At 39.3% G+C, this 21,163-nt stretch overlaps 1 protein-coding gene across 2 annotated transcripts in view; it reads right to left on the reverse strand.

Moving 5' to 3' along the window:
• The window catches only part of UBTD2 (ubiquitin domain containing 2), a 38,946-nt gene extending 18,437 nt beyond the window's left edge, over positions 1–20,509 (reverse strand). Inside the window, exons 1-3 of one of the 2 annotated variants that reach the window (XM_087816972.1) lie at positions 20,405–20,500; positions 13,934–14,009; positions 3,962–3,972 (exon numbers count right to left, since the gene is read on the reverse strand). In XM_087816972.1, the coding sequence (XP_087673098.1) occupies positions 3,962–3,972; positions 13,934–14,009; positions 20,405–20,474 (157 nt within the window). In that variant the 5' untranslated portion in view covers positions 20,475–20,500. Of the gene's footprint in view, positions 1–3,961; positions 3,973–13,933; positions 14,010–20,404 lie in introns of both variants that reach the window. The other variant, XM_016211232.2, reaches the window with a different exon arrangement.
• Positions 20,510–21,163: the final 654 nt, after the last annotated feature.

A 21,163-nucleotide genomic window follows, 5' to 3' on the forward strand; every position in this document is an offset into this window, starting at 1 on the left:
TGCACATCCCCCTATCTGTAGAAGCATAAGAACAAAGTGCCATAAAAAGGCTAGATGATACATTTTGCTGCATAAGGATAATCATCATTCCACATCCATTTTCAAATCTATATCCTGTCAAAAGTTCCAAAGTAATTACTTTGCGCAAAAGTAAATAAGACAAAAATATATGTTTGTGACATGAAGTAAGCTTGTGTTTATCTGTCTGGATCTGCATTATTTTTCCCAATATAACAAACAAATGTAAAAAAGACTACCTGACTAGCAAGTGTCCATTATTAAAATACTTAACACTCTGCAACATAAAATATTATTTTAGAGAAATCAATGAGCAGTGCAGAATTTTCACTACAAAATATGAGGTTAAAAGCTTCATATTAAAGAAACTAAATGTAGTTTATTGCCTAACTTATCTTTGTTAAAAAAAAAACACACAACATTTAACAAGGCATTTAAACTATGCTCCCATGAATATATATATATAAATATTTAGGGTCGTTATGAGGATTTAATAAGTTAGTATTTGTAAAGCACATACAATAATGATTGGTATATAATAAAACTATAAATAAGAATTTCAGTAAACTTTCCTTAATCTTAAAAAGAATTGTTCTATGATTGTCATGTACTTCCTGTGCATTTATCACAGTACATTGCCTAAGAATTTGCTCACCAAATCTTGTGTTTTGATTTTAGCTGATATCACAAACCTGCATTTCTAAAAATAGTTGGACACAGAATTAAGCCTAGGAGCCAAGTAGCTATGTTTGTACCAAGTCAACCATTTTCAATTATGCAGAACCAGATATAAAATATGTATACTCAATTAGATATTTTATTCTCGGAAACTTTCCGCTGTATCTGTTTCACACATCTGACTCCTGACACTAAAAGAGATGCTCAGTATCATTCACATACCTGGGACTAAGTACTATGCTCTAACAATGAATTTAAAGACAGGAAACAGCTTATTCCCCAAATTTGTTTCTAAGTCTTTAAATTGCAGGCAAGCAAACATACTTAAGTTTTATTCCGTGGTTTAATATGTAACAAAAGATTAAGGAATTCTAATTTTTAAAAAGCAATCTAAGTTACTTTAGAAAATACCTTTTTTCTATCAAGCCATATTAACTTCATAAACTTTGCCAAAAACTCATTTTCCTCTCTGAAGCCTCTTAATCATATTCACATACTCATCTTTCCTTATAACCTTTCAACACTTCTTCCTACTCTGTGACAAATAAATAGCTCTAACATGGAAAAAAACAAGACTTGCGTCTCAGATTTAAAATAGCAACATAATCTCAAATATTTTTATTCCACAATTAAATGCATTTTGCAAAAAACTAATTTTGACATTTTATTGACTGAAAACAATGATTTCCAGCCCTGCCAGTATGGCTCAGTTGGTTGAATGTCCTCCCATGCACCATGAGGTTGGGGCACACGTCCAGGTTTCAGGCTCCATTGCCAGCAGGGGTGGTTAATCTATGTTTCTCTCTCATGGATGTTTCTATCTCTCTCTCTCCCTCTTCCTTCCTCTCTAAAAAAAATCAATAAAAACATATTTTTAAAAAATAATAAAAAATAAAAACAATGATTTCCAAAGTGAAATAAGTTTATAGTCCTTTTGCTGCTCTTGGCCTGTCTTTGAAAACCCTGACTTAACAATCAGTCTTCAAATGAAGAAACGAGGCTATAATGCACAGATAAGGTAAATATCAAATTATGACTCAAGGAATAATAGGTTTAACAGACTGAAAACTGGAAGCATCAGTTTCCCTAACACACAACAGCCCACAGGGGGTAAAAAAAGAATAAAGAGATCACCATCAAAGGACAAAACGTTGTTTCAAAGAATTCTGAAGGCTTTAAAGCAGCAAGGACTAGGTCTGAGATAATGCTCCTATATTAGAAAAAGAGTCTTAAGATCATGAAAATAAAAGGGAAATTTTCCTGTCACTCTAAGAGGTAAGAATAGATCCTACAGAACCATTTCATAGCAGATTGTGCTGGCCTAAAAGAATATTTGCAAAATATTTTATTCTCATGTAAATTTAGAATGCATGATATATACATACACATATAATATATATATATTCCCTTTATCTAAAGCAACAAACTGCCAAAATAAAAACTGGGATATGGGGATTAAAATGCCTAAAATAAGAGCATTAACATGCCAGCAGTCATTATCATACTCATATCCTCTCTACTGTCTGAGAATTTCGAGGTGAAGGAGACCTTAGATAGTACAAGCCACCCTTACATACAGGAAAGTTAAGACCTAACAAGGATAAAAGACTTGCTCAAGATCAAAAAGAGCCAGGACTATGACCCTATGATAGAGTCAAAGTCCCGGGCTCTTACCCTTATGTTATCCCATGTCTTACCTGGGCTGAGAAATGTGCTTTATTTTACATACCCAATCAATAACAAAGGTTCACTCAAAATAAAGCATGTGGTGAGTTTTTTCTAGTAGCACTGATCCACCTTTCCCAGGCTTCACTGTAACCAATGGAATATCTGATTGGACAAAGGAAAAGCTAAGTGGAAAGCATCCAGTTCACCAACCCCATCCAATCTATCACCGAATTCATTTATTTGGAGATAGCTGGGCTCAACAATGAGGAATCCTACAATAATGGAGGAGGTAATGCAGTTTTCTGGTCTATTAGCTCCAACTTGTAAGTATTCAGCCTCTATAACAGATTAGGCACTAGAGATCACATGTATGCATGCTTATCTAAGCATGTCAGATACAGTATTTTTAGTGCTATTTTATAATAGAAATGAGTACTTTCACTATGCTTCTATGCTCAAGTTTATAAAAATAAACTATGCAACTAAAGCATAATTTATTTTTTAAAATTTTATTTATTGATTTTAGAGAGAGAAGAAGGGAGGGGAGGGGAGAGAAAGGAGAGGAGGAGTGATAGAGAGAGAGAAACATCAGTCGGTTGCTTCCCATACCCAGGGATCCAACCGCAACCTGGGCATGTGCCCTGACTGGAAATCAAACACAATGCCTTTCAGTGTTTGAGATGATGCTCCAAACAACCAAGCCACACCAGCCAGGGCACATGAAGCATTCTTATCCAAAATGTTTAACTTGAATCTATTGTAGAAAATACAAAAGATAAAGGAAGTTTAAACATCTTCATATAATGCCAATATACCCTGGAGGGCAAAATGTCCCCCAGTTCAGAACCACTAGGCTATGCCAAATAAATGAGACAAAACATGAACCTTGGGACCTGGTATGGAGAAAAAGTTATAAAAGACACTTTGGGACAACTGGATAAAACTGAATAAGACTAGGTTAATAGATTAGAGGATCATCTCAATATGCCAAGGTTGCAGGTTCGATCCCTGGTCAGGGCACATACAAGAATCAACCAATGAATGCATAAATAAGTGGAACACACCAATGTCTCCCCTCTTCCCCCCGTAAAATCAATAAATTAAAAAAACAATACTATAAAAAAAAAGACTAGATAATAGATGTCATTAAATTAAAAAAAAAAAAAAAAAGACCTCTGACCCACTGATAATCCCTTGGATAAGATTTGAATTTGGGAGAGAAATTACAATATTAACCTAGATCCCATTTGGCCCCAAAGATCCAGGACAGCATAAGGATGCTGTTTGTGTCCGGACAGAAGTAAACCTTCTGAGACTTTCTTTGATAAACTCAAAATTCTTCAGGAATATTCCTGTGAGCATTTAGAAGACCTTATAGGGAATGACGTCTACCACTCTGATCGTCATATCATGGGTAAAGGGTAGCAGTTTCCCACAAAATGCTGCAATTCTCAGAAAAAAAAATAATAATCAACAGAGAATGCTTACTATGATCCGGCCACTGTGCAGAGTGCTAGCTATATATTGTCCCACTGAATCAACTCAATAACTCCATCCTAAAATGAGAAAACAAACTTAAAAAAATGAAGTACCTAGCTGGGGAAGGGGCTAGGGAGATGACAATAATACCTATTTCATAGGATTGGTACAAGCATGTAATGAGGTAATACTTCTCATACAACTAGATCAGTGCCTAGCATATAACTGGGATTCAAATCCAGACTGACTGACTCCAAGGTTCATATTCTTAGCCACTAGGACTATAGTACCTTACGGCTTTAAGAGTTAACTAGAATAAATTGTCAACACAGTCCCAGACTTTGACCTACCCTCCCAAAGTGAAACTACATGATCAATCCATCTGTAAGATCTTGGGACTCCATGAAGTTTCAAAGGTGTGAACCAGTGCTTAGGATGGCATACCAAGTTGGCACTGATCCTAAGGGCCCAAACAACACACTATTTCCCAGCATACATTGATTACCAAAAGTATGTTGGTGCCATTCCCAATCCCACTGCCAAGCAAGTACTGTTTCTTAAGAAAGACATTAGCAGTCCATAAGTTTCTTTATTTAAGATGGTCTCCATTTTCAACCTGAAAAGTCTCCATTGCCTAAGAAATTATAAGGTTTATTAAGAGCCTGGCAAAAATGTGGGTAACACACTTCACTTGAAATTTTGTTCATTTGCCAAGTCCTTCTCCTTGAATGTGTTTCTAAGTGCAGTCAAAAACCTCTTGGATTTTTTAAAAATGTTTTTATTGATTTCAGAGAGAAAGGGAGAAGGAGAGATAGAAACATCAGTGATGAGAGTCATCAACAGGCTGCCTCCTGCATGCCCCCCACTGGGAATCAAGCTGGCAACCTGGGCATGTGCCCTGACCAGAATCAAACCGTGACTTCCAGGTTCACGGGTCAATGCTCAACCACTGAGCCACATCAGTTGGGAAAAACCCTCTTGCTTTTAAGAACAGGTAAGAATCAGAGTAGGTTCAACAGAACCATAAAACATAATAATATTTTGGCTTGTCCAAGATTTTGACATAAAATCCACAGTGCAGAAATGGGACTCAAACATCAAATCTCTACCTCCTTACCAAGTTATAGAGAAAGAGTTATTTGATGTAAACATCACAACAGAGAAACTACCAGAAACTGTATTGCCCTTGGTTTAGATTCATGGGAAAGGAGAGAGACACCTTGGATGTCATTTAATCCTTTTAAATTTCATCTTTGGCTATCACCATTACAAAATCCCAAGCCTAACTTTTAGGTTATTTAACTGCACTGTTAAAAAGGAAGTACTACCAGTAAGAAACACTATATTCTTGCAAACTACCTACATAAAGCCTTTGGAAACTTGCCCAATGACAGAGGGATTCCCCTCACTCTAGTTTATACTGCATTTCCTCAGATTAAGTCCTGGGATGTGCATCTCTCACATTATTGTGGTGACTCTACTAATTCCTAACTTTAAAACAGACAGCCAAGCCAATTACTGACCACCCTCCAAAAATGAAAAGCTAACAATGACATTCCCATTACAGCCCAAAGTGGGAACATCAGTAAAGGCAACTGCTCCGGAATCCGTGGCTGCGATAACCTCAAAAAGCACTTCACACTTTGCTGAACATATGAACCCATTTTTGTTTACTCTCTCTATACACACAGCCATACACCCTGAGTCTAAAAGGTGTATTCCAAAATGTTTATGTTCGGTAGTAGGATATATATATGACTTACTTCTTCCTAAGTATGCTTTTTGACTTTTTAAATGTTTTTTAAAGAATTTTTTAAAAGCTTTAAAATGAACATAAATATAGTAAGGTTTAGCTTTAAACAGGTTCTCATATAAAACAAGAGATTATACATAATATTTATAGCATGTATATTATATGTGTATATATGTATTTATATGTGTATATACACATAGTATATGTTATATATAAAACGTATATAAATGAACATCTATATAAAAGTATGTGTATTTGTATAAGAATCAAAAGCTTTAATTATCCTCTCTTCTTACCTAGAAGGAAAAAGTAATCTACAAGTGCTCCAATCTGAACTTATGACCAGGTACTGATTTAGTTTGGCAATGTTATAAGTAACTTTTAGGTTGTATCAGGAGTAAACGCAAACATATCATTAATCAATACTTTACTGTTTGTTAAAATTGTCTAGCATTTCCGCCCAAGATTTTACTACAAAAATAACTTGCTAATGTGTTTTATACTTCCTATTGATTATTAAATCAGAACTATTTATCAATGGAAATAATTTTACTCTACATCTTAATTTTCTTTAACCTCCCTCAATGTTTCATCTGAAAATTTCTTTTTCCTCCCTCTCTGATAAATGGTAAAACTTCCTACCCATAAGACTTTCAGTATTCATCCTTGTCCCAAATTTACTGAAAGCTACAAAGCATTATTTAAAAAGATGGAAAAAAGTACAATAAAATGGAAAGATATTCTATATTCATGGACTGGAAGAATCAACATAGTTAAAATGTCCCTATTACTCAAAGCAATATACAGATTTAATGCAATCCCCATCAAAACCCAATGTCATTTTTTAAAGAAGTAGAACCCCCCCAAAAAAATTCAGATTTGTATGGAACCACAAAAGACCCTGAATAGCCAAAGCTATCCCAAGAAAAAAGAATGAAGCCAGAGGTATCACACTACCTGACTTCAAATTATACTAAAGAGCTACCGAAATCAAAACAGCATGGTATTGACAGAAAAACAGACACACAGACCAATGGAACGAAACTGAGAGCCCCCAAATAAAGCCACATGTTATATGGGCAAATAATTTTTGACAAAGGAGTCAAAAACACACAATGGAGAAAAGTAAGCCCCTTCAGTAAATGAGGCTGGGAAAATTGGAAAGCCACATACAAAAGAATAAAGTTTGTCCCCATGTAAAAAAATTAATTCAAAAAGGATCAAAGACCTAAATATAAGATATGAAACAATAAAGTACATAGAAGAAAACATAGGTACTAAACTTATGGACCTTGGTCTTAGAGAAGATTTTATGAATTCGACCCCAAAGGCAAGGGAAGTAAAGGCAAAAATAAACGAATGAGACTTTATCAAACTAAAAAGCTTCTGCACAGCAAAAGAAACCGCCAACAAAACCAAAAGGCAACCAACCAAATGGGAGATATTTGCAAACAACAGCTCCAACAAGGGGTTAATATCCAAAATATATAAAAAACGCATACAACTCAACACCAAACAAACAATCCAATTAAAAAATGGACAGAGGACCTGAACTGACATTTCTCCCAAGAAGATATACAAATGACCAACAGATATATAAAAAGATGCTCAACTTCACTAGCTATTAGGGAAATACAAGTCAAAGCTACAATGAGATACCACCTCACACCTGTTAGAATGGCTGCTATCAACAAGACTAATAACAAGTGTTGGAGAGGTGGTAGAGAAAAGGGAACTCTCATTCACTGCTGGTGTGAAAGTAGACTGGTACAGCTACTGTGGAAAACGATATGGTGGCTACTCAAAATTTAAGAATGGAATTATCATATAACCCAACAATCTCTCTTCTGGGTATCTACCCAAAATCCTTGAGAACACTTCCTCACAAAGATATTTGCACCCGTGTTCACTGCAGTATTATTCACGACGGTCAAGATATGGAAACAACCAAAGTGTTCTTGGATAGAGGACTGGATAAAGAAGATGTGGTACATATATACTACAGAATACTATTCAGCCATAAGAAAAGATAAAATACTGCCATTTGCGACAACATCAATGGACCTTGAGATTATGTTAAGTCAGTCAGAAAAAGCTAAGAGCCATATGATTGCACTCATATGTGGGATATAAAAATGAAACTCATAGAGACAGACAACAGTATAGTGGCTACCAGAGGGAAGGGGGGTGGGGAGGGTAGTAAAGGGTAACGGGGCCAAATATATGGTAATAGAAGATGATTTGACTTTGGGTGGTGGGTGCAACAATGCAATATACAGATGATATATGACAGAAATGTACACTTGAAACCTATATGATCTTATAAACCAGTCAACCTAATAAATTTAATTAAAAAATAATTAAAAACCTATCTTTAATATTGAAATATAAATTGTCCCTATTTACTATTCCCTTATTAAAATGCTTAAGGATCACCTGTTACAGAAAAAGAAGTTACATTTTTCAGTCATTTGCTTGCGCTATGCAGTTGCATTTTAATTTCTAGTCAGTACATTTAGTGTTGGTACATAGAAAACAAACATACAAACACATACAAGAACCTGTTTTCTACCCCATGATTGATCAATACAGAAACCATCTCCTTCTTGCTTCCAAGAGTATTACATTTCATTCAATAAAAGATCAGCAGCCCTTGCTAGCGTGGCTCAGTTGGCTGGACCATGGTTCTGTACACTAAATGGTTGCAGGTTTGATTCCCAGCCAGGGTACATGCCCAGGTTTGCAGGTTGGACCCCTGGTTGGGGCACCTATGGGAGGCAACCAACTGATGTTTCTCTCATATCAGTGTTTCTCTCTCTCCCCCACCCCTTCCTCTCTCTCTAAAAAAATCAATTTAAAGAAAGATAAGCAAGTTCAGCAGGCGTGGCTCAGTGGCTGAGCATCAATCTATGATCCAGGGCACACGCCTGGGTTGTGGGCTCAATCCCCAGTAGGGGGCATGCAGGAGGCAGCCAATAAATGACACTCTCAGCATTAATGTTTCTCTCCCTCTTCCTTCCTCTCTATCAATAAAAATGTATTTAAAAAAAAACATAGGTAATTCTCCCCATTCTCAGAGCTCATGTTATAGCTTAAGTTTTTAAAAATTCCACAAGTATCAGATATCATTTTGTTTTCTCAAGATACTTTTCAATCTGCCTTACTTATTTTACGGAGTGGCACATCTCACTTTTTCACTTCAAAATTATAACAATTTAAAGGTCATCTAAACTACTCTGAGTCACTTAGGAAGACAGTAATTATCTGTGACAGGGTACAACCATCACAAACTCAGAGCAGCAAAAGCCAAATTCACAGGGTTTGTTCAACATGCCTTCTGTGTTAATTTTTGGCAACACAACATTGATCAAAGGCCCAAAAGCTTTTAATCACCACCAAGTTAAAATTATTTTTTCCACGGTAACTGAAATCCAAGGTAGAAATTTATTGGTGGCTGCCAGAAAAAGCACAAGTTATTCTAATGAAACCATATTATAGGATCACCGTAGGGTTCCCACCCCACCCCACTTCTGAATGAGACACTCCAGGAGAGGGATGGTGTCTGCTCCTTTAATATGCTATTAAACAGGAGGTGGTCCCCAATGCCCATATGCTGAAATTATAAGTAAGACACTCATTCACTTCCGGGTTCCAGTCCCCATCCTTTAACTGCTGGCTACACCAATCAGAGAGGACTTCCACGTAATCTCCTTCAACTCACCCCTTGGGACAATCATCACTTTATGATTTGAAGCAGATGGATTTTTCTAATACTCCAATAAGGGTGGTTTAAGAGCACAGGCCTAGAAAAACTTTATTTAGCTTCCTCCAGATTAGACAAAGCCTCTTTTCTTGCACTTTAAGGACCTCAATAAAACTTGTTTCCCCACACAGTTCAACTTCAACTGCTAAATTCAAGTCAAGCTTGAATAAACTGAGTTTTAAGCTGAAAACATTCAGTCTGGGAGAGGCAGCAGAGGTAATGATGAAAAAGAAGATAATTGAGTAAAGGGACACAAAAGAAGATGAGCAACATTATTAATTTTTTCCATTTGCTCCAGTTACATAATTAAGATCTCGGTTCAAATTTTCTATCTTGTGAAGTGCAATATAATTTGTTGACTAAGATAAAAGACAATTACCCACCTCATTTTTTACTGCTGCCATCTCCATTTTGGAGTATGAACACAAAGAGTCCTTAAGAACCACATTCCATTAACTTCAACTCAACTGTGTTTACTGCCATGAAGGAAAACACACACACTTCTGCAAGGAAAAAAAGTCAACCAAACCCCTCACCATCTGTGGAGAGACTACCGAATTAGAAAACGGAAGACAGAGCTTACAGTTTGGGCTACTCTTTTTATTCCTTATTTAGATCAAAACTTCTCTATGCCTCAGTTTTCTTCTCTGTAACATGATATTAATTTCAGCCTTCCTTAAAGTCCAAGAGCCCTTTTCATAAGAATCAAGAAAATGTATGTAAAAGTACAACAAAAAGCATATCACAATCATGGTTCTTCTCACATATTTGTGGTGTTGTTTTGTGTGTGTTTTTTTATCCTCACCCGAGGATATTTCTTCCATTGCTTTTCAGAGAGTGTGGGAGAGAGAAACATCGATGTGAGAGAGGCACATCGATTAGTTGCCTCTTACACGCACCCAGACCAGGGCCAGAGACAAGCCTGCAACTGAATTATGTGCCTGTGGCCAAAATCGAACCTGGAACCCTTCAGTCCATGGGTCAATGCTCTAACCACTGAATGCCAAAGCGGCTAGAGCTCACGTATTTGTTAATTATATTTGTAAACCTTAAATGACTGAAAAGCTATTATCAAATCATGATGCTGTACACTTTGAGTATATACAATTATATCTGTCAATTATTCCTCAATAAAGGAATAACTGTTGTCTGACAGTCGGGGGAAAATGGGAGAAGGGGAATAAGTAAGAATAGTCCTATGAAAGTTTAGTTCTATGAGTTTAGAGGAATAAGTAAGAATAGTCCTATGGCAGGATAATTTCTGGGTGGAAAAATGATAAAAAGCCTCATACTTATTCAGTAATGAAAGGCTATCCCAGTGTTGAAAGTTAGCAGAAAAGAACTGGGAAAAGTTTGGATTTGGGAACCACTAGAACCTAGAAATAAAGAATCATATTCTGTTAGAATCTGACCTACCTGATTGCCAGTTTAAAGAAAATAGAGCCCGGCAGGGCGTGGCTCAGCGGTTGAGCGTCGACTTAGGATCCAGGCGATAGGGGTTCAATTCCTGGTCAGGGTACATGCCCGGGTTGCGGGCTCGATCCCTAGTCAGGGGTGTGCAGGAGGCAGCCGATCAATGACTCTCATCATTGATGTTTCTCTCTCTCTCTCTCTCTCTCTCTCTCTCTCCCCCCCCCTCTCCTTTCCTCTCTCTAAAATCAATAAAGATATATTTTTTAAAAAAAGAAAATAGAGAGGCTAGAGGAATATACTAAATGATCCCACAGAGAAACAATCAGACAAATCCAGTATGTGGTGCAATGTACAAGACTATTCAAAAAGTCAATGTTGGAAAGAAAAGAAGTCAACGGAATAGGGAAGAAAAGGGGGAGTTGTTGTTCTAGATTTTAAAAGATTAAAGAGACAAACAGATGCAATGTCTAAAAATCTGATTAGATGCTAGTTAGAAAAAATAGCTATAAAACACTTTTGGGATGATTGGGGGATTCTGCTTATGGACTAGAGCTCAGGAAATAATAGTTAATCTTCTCAGGAGTGATAATGATATTGAGTTGTTATGCAGAAGATAGCTGTTATGTAGGAGAACCCCAATTTTAAGAGATGCATGTTGGCCCTGCTGGGCGTGGCTCAGCGGTTGAGCGTCGACCAGGAGATCGGGGTTCCATTCCCAGTCAGGGCACGTGCCCAGGTTGCAGGCTGCAGCCGGATCAATGACTCTCTCATCACTGATGTTTCTCTCTCTCCCCCCCCTTTCTCTCTGAAATCAATAAAGATATATTTAAAAAAAAAAAGAGAGATGCATGTTGAAGTGTTACGATGTCTGTGCTCACTTTCACACAGCATGGTTCAGTGGTTGGAGCCTTGGCCCTCCCACCAAAGGGTCACAGGTTCAATTCCTGGGCAAGGGCAAGGGCATGCACCTGGGCTGCAGGTTTAATCCCACCCCAGTCAGGGTGCATGCAGGAGGCAAATGATCCATGTGTCTCTCTCACATTGATGTTTCTCTCTCTCTCCCCCCCACCTTCCACTCTCTCTAAGAATCAATGGAAAAAATATCCTCAGATAAGGATTAACAACAACAAAACCATTAAGCAAATGTATATGTGTATGTGCACGCATGTATTTGTTTAATCTAGGTGATGGGTATCAAGTGTTTGTTGTACCAGTCTTTCAACTTCTCCATATACTGAAAATTATCATTAAAAAATGTATCAAAAAAGAATTAGATATAACCTTGATAAAGGTAACCTAATTTGCCCTGGCGGGTGTGGCTCAGTTGGTTGAGTGTCATCCCATATACCAAGAGATCACCAGTTTAGTCAGGGCACATGCCCAGGTTGTGGGATCGATCCCCAGTAGGGGGTACAAGGGGGGCAGCCAATTGATGTTTATCTCTCCCTTCCTCTTTCTCTAAAAAAAAAATCAATAGAAACATATTAAAAAAAATAAGATGGTCTAATCCATTCTTTTTTCCCAACAATGGAAGGAACAGAGCCCAAAGGACCATAGCTAATGCAGGCCTATTCTAAACCTCAGGGAGGCTACAGAATCTTAACCCAAACTCTTTCCATGTGCCAGAAAACTAGGACCCAAGAGACAAAGACTGATCTGGAACAAACACATACATATGCATATAAAAAAGTCTAACACAATTTTTCCGCCTAATATGTGACAATCCATTAAAATTACAAAAGAATAAAGATCTGTTAAAGACTATGACAACCTTGCCATGACTGGTATGGTTCTCGGTTGAGCACTGTCCCATGCACCAAAAGGTTGCAAGGTTTGATTCCCAGTCAGGGCATATACCCAGGTTTTGGGTTCAATCCCGGTTGGGGTGCATGGGATTGATGTTTCTCTCTCTCTCCCCCTTCATCTCTCTCTAAAATCAATAAAAACATATTTTAAAAAATAAGTCTTCACACAATTGATTTAAAAAAAAAAGACTATGACAACCTAGTACATCAGAAACTTATATAAAGTAACCTCAGAACGCAGCAGCAAATGGGAATGTTTGTTAGATGCACAAAAAGCAGAAATAAATAAAAATTTCAAAGCATTTAATCAGTATCACCTATAATATTGTCTCACAACTTGGGCTACTACTAATTATGGTAGCTATGCCTTCCAAAGTTTGACAACATACCTTAGTAACTTCACATTTCACCTATCTGCTTCACAAGCTACTTGCCAGTCCCCCAAAATGCCATGTTTTTTCCTATCAAGCAATTTCCTCTGCATACAAAATGCCCTTCTGCCTTTTTCTGTACCTGCTCCTCTATCAAGACCAACTTCTTATGCCACCTCTTCAGTGAGTTTTCTGACCTTGTTCCCCACTACCCCTTGAACTTCCATACTACTTTCTGCATTGCTATAGAGACTGAAAACTTTTCCTAATTATTTACATGTATGATTCTTCCATTAGACCACAAACTATCTGATTTTACAGAGCAGCAGTCAGAAATAATGGAAGCCGGCTATTTTTAAGTTTCAGAAGAACCATCTTAATTCACCTAAAAAATAAAGTGTCCTGAGTTGAAAGTGATAGAAGCAGTCTGATTGCTTATACCTACAAGCCAATTCTATTAAATGCAAAAAACTATCTGTAGGGTTTCCTGTGAGGGTAAGAACTTAATCAGAGAAGCCCAAAAGTCACTAATTCATTACTTACCAAGTCTTCAGCAAATACATGTCATTGAGACCCCCACACAAGTAAAATTCATTTTAAATGATTTTCACACAAATATTTTTCTTAGACATCTAACTTCAATAGAAATTTCATGTCTGAAAACAGAGCTATAATGAAAAATTCTAAAAGTTCTATTGCAAACATGCAAAAATATGGCATTACAATACCCAATGTATACTCTGTAATATTTAACCTCTCAGCTTAGTATATGGATGGGATATATTCACAAACTTGATTCTTGCTGACTACAATTCAAAGTAGCTGATGCAAGATGAATACATGCTGATTGTTCTTGGCCAATAATACATGCATCTTTAAGTACATACGCGTTAGTAAAGTCTCAACCTATGGTCCTTGAACTACCAGTGAATCATGAGGAGCTTGCTGGTGGCCTAGTACTGCCCGATAAGTAGAAGCAGAAAGCTGGGTAGGGATGGTGAGGGGCGGCGGGAGAATCAGGTGCAGTGGTCCACCAAATGAAGATAAACCATTCAGGTGGTCTGCAGTAAGGAAAAATGAGAGAATCACTAAATCAGCAAACTGATCATCATGCCCAATTAATATGATCATGTTGCTTACCAAAACCAACCTACTGCTTTCTTGCAACAAGAGAAGAATGTGCTGTGGTTAAAAGCCACAAAAGAGATAACTAATCATTAACATAAAAGCAAAAGTCCCTTTTTACTAGAGATTAGCACTCAATAATCATTCTCATTAGAAAACTCACTAAGTGCTGCCAACGTTTTGCTTTTACAGTAATAAGATCAGATTTTAAAATAAAATCTATTAAAATTTATCCATAAGGAAGAGAGGTGTTGTAGACTAGAGCTATCAAAATCAGAGGAACGAAGATTCCTAACAAGATTTCTAAAGGCGTAAAGCTTCTGTCCATAGAATATAGCACTAGCAACTGAACCCTAAACAAAATCAGAGGTGAAAAAACCTCAGCACATTTAATATCCATAGTGAGAATCTTCTTTAAAAATGCCTTTCCAACCTAGCCGGGCGTGGCTCAGCAGTTGAGCGTCGACCTGGGATCCAGGAGATCGGGGTTAGATTCCCGGTCAGGGCACATGCCTGGGTTGCAGGCTCGATCAATGACTCTCTCATCATTGATGTTTCTATCTCTCTCTCTCCCTCTCCTTTCCTCTCTCTGAAATCAATAAAGATATATTTAAAAAAAAAAAAAAAAGCCTTTCCAACATAAATTCCAAGAAAATCTTAACTGGGGAAAAATTTCAACTCTTTATGTTGAAAATATAAAATGAGTGGAAAATATACAAATATTTATATAGAAATACATTATACTATATAGAAAATAAAAAAGAGTACCAATTTTTTGGTAGAAAATTAAAACCAGAGTAGGACTAGCCCAATGGACGGTAGCAGATTAGGCAGGGGCATAACATCCCATGTCAATTTGTTTTTTTAATACTCACCTGAGGATATTTTTTTCCATTGCTTTTCAGAGAGAGTGGAGGGGGGGGAGGAGAGAAACATCAATGTGAGAGAGACACATTGACTGGTTGCCTCCTACACTCACCCTGACTGGGGCTGGGGATCAAGCCTGCAACAGATGTACGTGGCCCTGGCCATAATCGAACCGGAAATCCCAAGTCAATTTGTAATGTAAACTCAAGTGCTTAAATCTCTTCCCAAAAAGGATTCAGCTTCCCATATATCCCAGTATTTTCCAACTCAAGCTTCCCTGACCTAAATTCAGTTCTCATACCTACACCTACCAACCCAGAGTATCAGTGTATTTCCAACCTACTTGCTGCCTATTTTCCTTTTGGTCTGCTCCTCACAACTCCACTCCTACTAGTAAAATTGGCCACCCTCTGCTTTACATCAAGTAAATGCCTCCTATTTCACAGGATGTCTCTCTCCAAATGGTACGAAATTTTATGCATCCCTCTCATAAAGCCCCAAAAGCTCAACAACCCAGAAAATACGAAAGAATTTTACTTCTCTTGTCACACTAGGGATAAAAGGAGACTAAATCTTCAGCCCTCCTCCTGCTCAAATCTGCTTTATTTTTTTAGTATAGGCACAGCCCTAAGAGTAGAAGCATAAGAAAATTCAATAAACCACTAAGTTAGGTGATGTGTAGAATATACGGGACACTGAAAATATATAAGGAAGAGATATGCAAGATACTCTTGGTGAAGAAAGGAGCTCATGTCTCATAGAGAATGGGTTTCTCCGAAGGACACCAACCTCAATATACAAAGGCTACTGGTGTATTCTGGGGTTGGATGCCCAAGAAGTCTATCTTGTATTAAGATATGAGTAACAAACTATGAGCAGAATTTCTGCAAATACATCAGAATGAAGTTAACAAAACAAATTATTTTCTGAAATTATAAGAATGATCTTTCCAAATACAATCAGATCTATCAGTTTCAGAGTCAGACCTGTTCTCCTGTTTCCCAATAATTCAACAAAATTCAGTATACTAAGCATCTACCATGGTCAAGCCCTGAGAGGTGATTTCTCATTTCTCCACCTTTTTGAAACTTTCATGACTAAATTCTTAGTACTTTCCTTCTTTTTTCACTTACTTAGAGCAGTCATTCACTGTTACACCTTCAGTCAATCTCCTCCAGATGACTCCAAAAATCTACATTCATAATCCTGAACATCTAGGAGTTCTGCCATATCTGAATTTCTACACCATCCTAAATGTTTCAACTTAAAAATTCATCTGTCAACTAATCCTTAACATACTGAAAGGTGAACTATGACTTTTGCCCGATAGATCTTTCTTATTCCCCAAAGCCTGCCAAGCCTCAATATTCCTGGTCATCCATGTTCGAAAACATGGGCTTTTTTTCTTTTCTCCTCTGTATCTCTACATCCAATAAACCACGAACTCATGCCATTTTTTTCCCTAATGGGTTCCTTGCTCTCATGTCTTCCCACTGCAAGCAAACTTATACCAGTGCTTCTCAAACTTTAATGTATATAAGGAATCATTGAGAATCTTGGTAAAATGCAGGTTCTGATTCAGTAGGCCAAGGCTGGGCCTGGCATTCTGCATTTCTAACATGCTCCCAGGTGCTGGTTCAAGGACCATACCTCACACCTTTGAGCAGCTGAGATCATTTTGTTTTCCTTTATATCTTCAGCACTTTCACAGTTTATCCTACGGCATTTTTATATGTTTATATAGTGTTTCATAGTTGCTTCATGTGTGCATATTCTATTATGCTTTCCTAAAAAATGATTTTGACATACTCAAGAAATAGGATCATGATTTTTTTTTAGAACAGCAACCAATACAACGTTAAGCATATGGTGGGTATTCAGTGCTTGTTGACTGTAAAATCCTTCCCTAGGAAATACAACAATCATCTCTTGATTTGGAAGAATTTGAAGTGGGTTTATAAATTACCTCTGTCAACTTTTTAAAAACCATTTCAATGCTAATCAACCTTTTGACCAGATTAGACAGAGGAAATAAACTTAAAGCAACTTTCTACTCATAGTTAAGACAAATGTTAGTTAAACGATTTGTGAATTATTGGTTATAAATTTATTCTTTCTCCAGCAGTAAAGGATTAAAAATATTTAAAACTGAAGCTAGAAGCACAGGTAACAAAAGGAAAAATAAACTGAACTTCATTAAAATTAAAAACTTTTGTGCATCAAAGGACACCATCAAAAAAAGTGAAAAGAAAACCTACAAAACAGGAGAATATATCTGCAAATTGTATTTCTGATAAGGGTTTAATATGGCAAATTTTATATGTATTTTACTACAATTAAGAAAATGAAATTAGAAAAAAAGGAACTAGCATTATCATAACCCTGACTTCAAGTTCTGCCATTTATCCAATATGCCATGTTATGCAAGTTATTTAATTCTCCTGGCTTCCACCCAGCTCTAAAATACAGATATTACCCACCTCCCAGAGTTGTTGAAGACTAAATGAGAGAAAATAATCATTTAGCACAGTACCTGTTACATAATAAATACTGGATAAATGGTAGCTGTTACTATTCAAAAACCAGTTACTCGTCAAGTAGGTGTCTGTAAGGCTGCTTATAAATGGATATCCAAAAGAACGCCATGATATTCTGAAGACATTCTGAAATTAAAAAATGAATGTCCAGTATTCAGTTATCCTCCTGAAAACCTGGAAACTTGTGACCACCAGGGTCAGTCCTCTTGGAATATCACAATGTATAGAATGACACACTCAGCAAGTGAGGAGAACCTTTGTATATCACTATGGTCATTAAAGAGAACAAAGTAAGAAGCTAGTTGGCTGTCTTCAATTAATTTCATTTTATTTTTTTTCCACACACAGTTCTTATTTTAAAAAATCATAAGAGATTTAATTCCTAAGCAATTGCCATGGGCTAAAACCTCACCCAGAGGTCCTAAGTGCCAACCCAGCATCACGGTGTCATCATAATACGGCAGAGAGCCATACAGAGCATGCTATCCAAAAATGTCAAAACAACAGAAAATGCTAGGACCATTATATCATGGAGAGAACTATTAAATATTCTTCTATAATATACCTGTCTTGATTAAAATTAGGCATTAAAAGATGGTCAAAGTAGTTAAAACTCAAAAACTGAATTCTAGGCAAGGTATGCCAGAGGAAGATACTATATATGATTCCAGAGAACACAAGTCTTATGGGAATTAAGTCATTTCCATATTCTACAGTCTTTTGCAAAAATTTCCCAAATTTCTTCAAACAAGTAATCCACCTTGTAAGGAAGTTTCTCAATATACACATAATTATTTGCCATCCTATGACGTTTGCACAACACTATGAATGTAATTATATGTCATGAAAAGCATCAGAAGACTGTCCAGATTACAACTACCAACCACTACTGTAAGTTTGATATGAGAAGGATCTGTGCCAACACCCTTAGGAAAAATAATCTTTCTCTTCCCAGCAAAAACCTACTTTAATAAGCAAGAACTATTTAACTTGTTAACCTGAAAAACACTCACCTGAGCTAATTCCTTTAAACCACAATTAACTCTTAACTATGGAGAATAAAGGCTTCCGTAATTAAATTCCAGAAATAATCCTTTTATCCCACACTGCTCCTTCTTCCACCCCAGTGGTATCAAGGCCATGCCTTCTCTCCAGAAGAAAATAAAGAGGTATATGTTATAGCACAGCTTAAGGTCCAGAGAACTCAGTTCTCAGACACTGACACTATAACTATCTAACTGGATACCACTGGTAGTAAGTCACCAAAAGCTAAGGCTTCATGCATTTAAAAGCCCACACTAATACCTGGCTGGTCATAAGTCACACTACCAAAAGGCTTAAATAAATTGGCTCAAGCTCATAGCCAAGAAGAAAAAAATGTTTATTAGAATTTCAAAATGAGTGTGAAACAACTTAATTAAAACAACACCTATAACAAGTACTCATATACTTGGGTACCATTAATGATCACCTTAATGGCAGGAATAATCACTGTGGCCCCCACTTCGACCTTAACCCAAGGCTGTTTTAAATCAGGCCCTTTTTATCTTCCTGAATTGTTGTCACTGAGGATGTCATTGTTAATATGCCATCAAGTAATGGTATGGCTGGAAATGCACAATAAAGTCGTTTTCCTGGAACATTTTTTTCCAAGAAATACTCCACTGAGGTTTCAAGCTATTTGCCCAGGACTTAGCCATCATACAGGATACCCATAGGTTTTACTTAAGTGGCATGGCTACACATCATGTAATTCAGGAAATCCATCAACCAAAAGTTAGGTGCACATGGTTTAGAGACCGGGGTTAAGCGACAGGGCAAGCAACAACTTTTAGTATGAGAAAGAGTTGTAAACTCTTATCTCCGAACGATTTAGTTTAGGAGCTTATAAAAATGACCTACATTTTGAGGCATCTAACATAAAGCTGCAACAAAACCAACCCTATCATCTTCGTTATTCCTAGAAGCTGTTTCTTCTTTAACTAAAACATTCGAACCTGCACACAAGCTATAGAATGAACCCAGTGAAAGGTCATTTACGTAAACGCAGACTCAATTTTATTATTATACTGCTATACTACAAGGCCGAATGAATTCAAATACCTTTCCTCAGCAAACTATTTACGATACAATAAAGTAGAAGTGCGTTCCGTGTTAGAAAACTTTAAGGTACTGAGACTACCGGAAAGGCGGACACTTACGTATTTATACTTTTATCCTACATACCTTCCTTTACGTAAGACGGATAGGAATCTGACTAGCCCACCCCGAAGGCAAGCTGGCCCAGCACCCCCAAGCTGCAACGAGAAGCCACGTTTTACTCCGGCAGCCCGAATCCCCACCCCTCGTTAAAATAATGCCTGTGGCCACTTGAGACTTCCCCAACCGAGCTCCAGAAACTTGCAGGTTTAAATGGCCAAACTGGAACCAACCAGGGCAGCTGTCATCTGAAACTCGGGAAAGCTGAGACCAGCCAACTCCGCTGAACAAGGAAGGGTGCGGAGAGATGTGGCGGGGCCCGTCGGAGGGAAGGCATTAGGCTCCCCTCCCCAACCCCCACCGACGCTTTGCTGCAGCCCCAGCGCCGCCATCCTGTTCCTGAATAATTAAACGGGCTGGAGTGGGAGTGAGGTGGCCAGGGAGGCAGTTTCTCGGCCGAGTTTCCCGGGCCGAGGCGGCAGGGTCGGGAGGCCGAGGGCTACATCCCCGGCGCGCGGAGGACTTTTCTCGGGGGCCGGGGAGCGAAGGGGGCGACCCCGCGGCTGGCGGGGATGCCGGAAACCTGGCGCGGGGAGTGACGTGGAGGAGGGGATGACAAAGGGGCGCGGGGGCCCCGACAGAGCTCCTCGCGGGCCCGCGGGGGCCGGGACAGGTGGCCAGGCCCGGGAACAATGGGGGGCCGAGGCTGCCCCCTGGCGCTCACCTACCTCCGGTGCCCTCCGAGTTCTCGTTGAGGCTGCCCGAGGAGTCGTGCTGGGCGCCCACACACCCGCCCATGGGGGCCCTCGGCGCCTGGTCCGCCACCTCCGGCCGCTCGTCAGGGCCCGCCGCCGCCTCAGCCTCCGCAGGCGCCGCCGCCGCCGAGCTCCGGACAAGCGCTCCGCTCTGCTCCGCTCGCCCGCCGCGGCCCAGCCTCCGCCCCCCTCGCCGCTCCACCCACCGCCTTGGCTCGGCCCCTTCCTCCGCGCCCACTGCTACCTCAGCCCCCGGGCCGCCCGCCCCGCAGGCCTGGCCCGCGCGCTGCTCTCCCCTCCAGCTCGGCCCCGCCAGGCCGGGGCTGGCCCATGCCGGACGGGCCGCAGCGACCGCCTCGCCCCCTCACAGCTCGGGACACCCGCGTACCCGCGAGGCCCGCGCCCGCGCCGCCCGCCCGCCAGGCCCCATCGGCCCCCGCCCCGCGGCGCCGCGCTCTGCACCCGCGGCCTGGGCTCGGCCCGGCCCGCCCGGAACCACCGGGGGGCGGGGCCGCGGGGCGCCGCGCGCTGATTGGCTGAGAGCGGGGCTTCGAGCGGAGAAGATGGGGAGAGGAAAAGCGGAGAGAGGAGGGGAGACGAGGGCCGCTCCGAACCCGAGGGAAGGAGGCGAAGGGGGAGGATCAGCCCAGGGAAAGGAGGGAGGAGAGAAGACGCAAAGAAGAAAGGAAAGGGAAGAAGGGCGAGGGAGCAGGAAAGGAGGAACAAAGTGAG

Source organism: Miniopterus natalensis, chromosome 4 (assembly GCF_054644295.1).
Source record: "Miniopterus natalensis isolate mMinNat1 chromosome 4, mMinNat1.hap1, whole genome shotgun sequence".
Taxonomy (NCBI): domain Eukaryota; kingdom Metazoa; phylum Chordata; class Mammalia; order Chiroptera; family Miniopteridae; genus Miniopterus; species Miniopterus natalensis.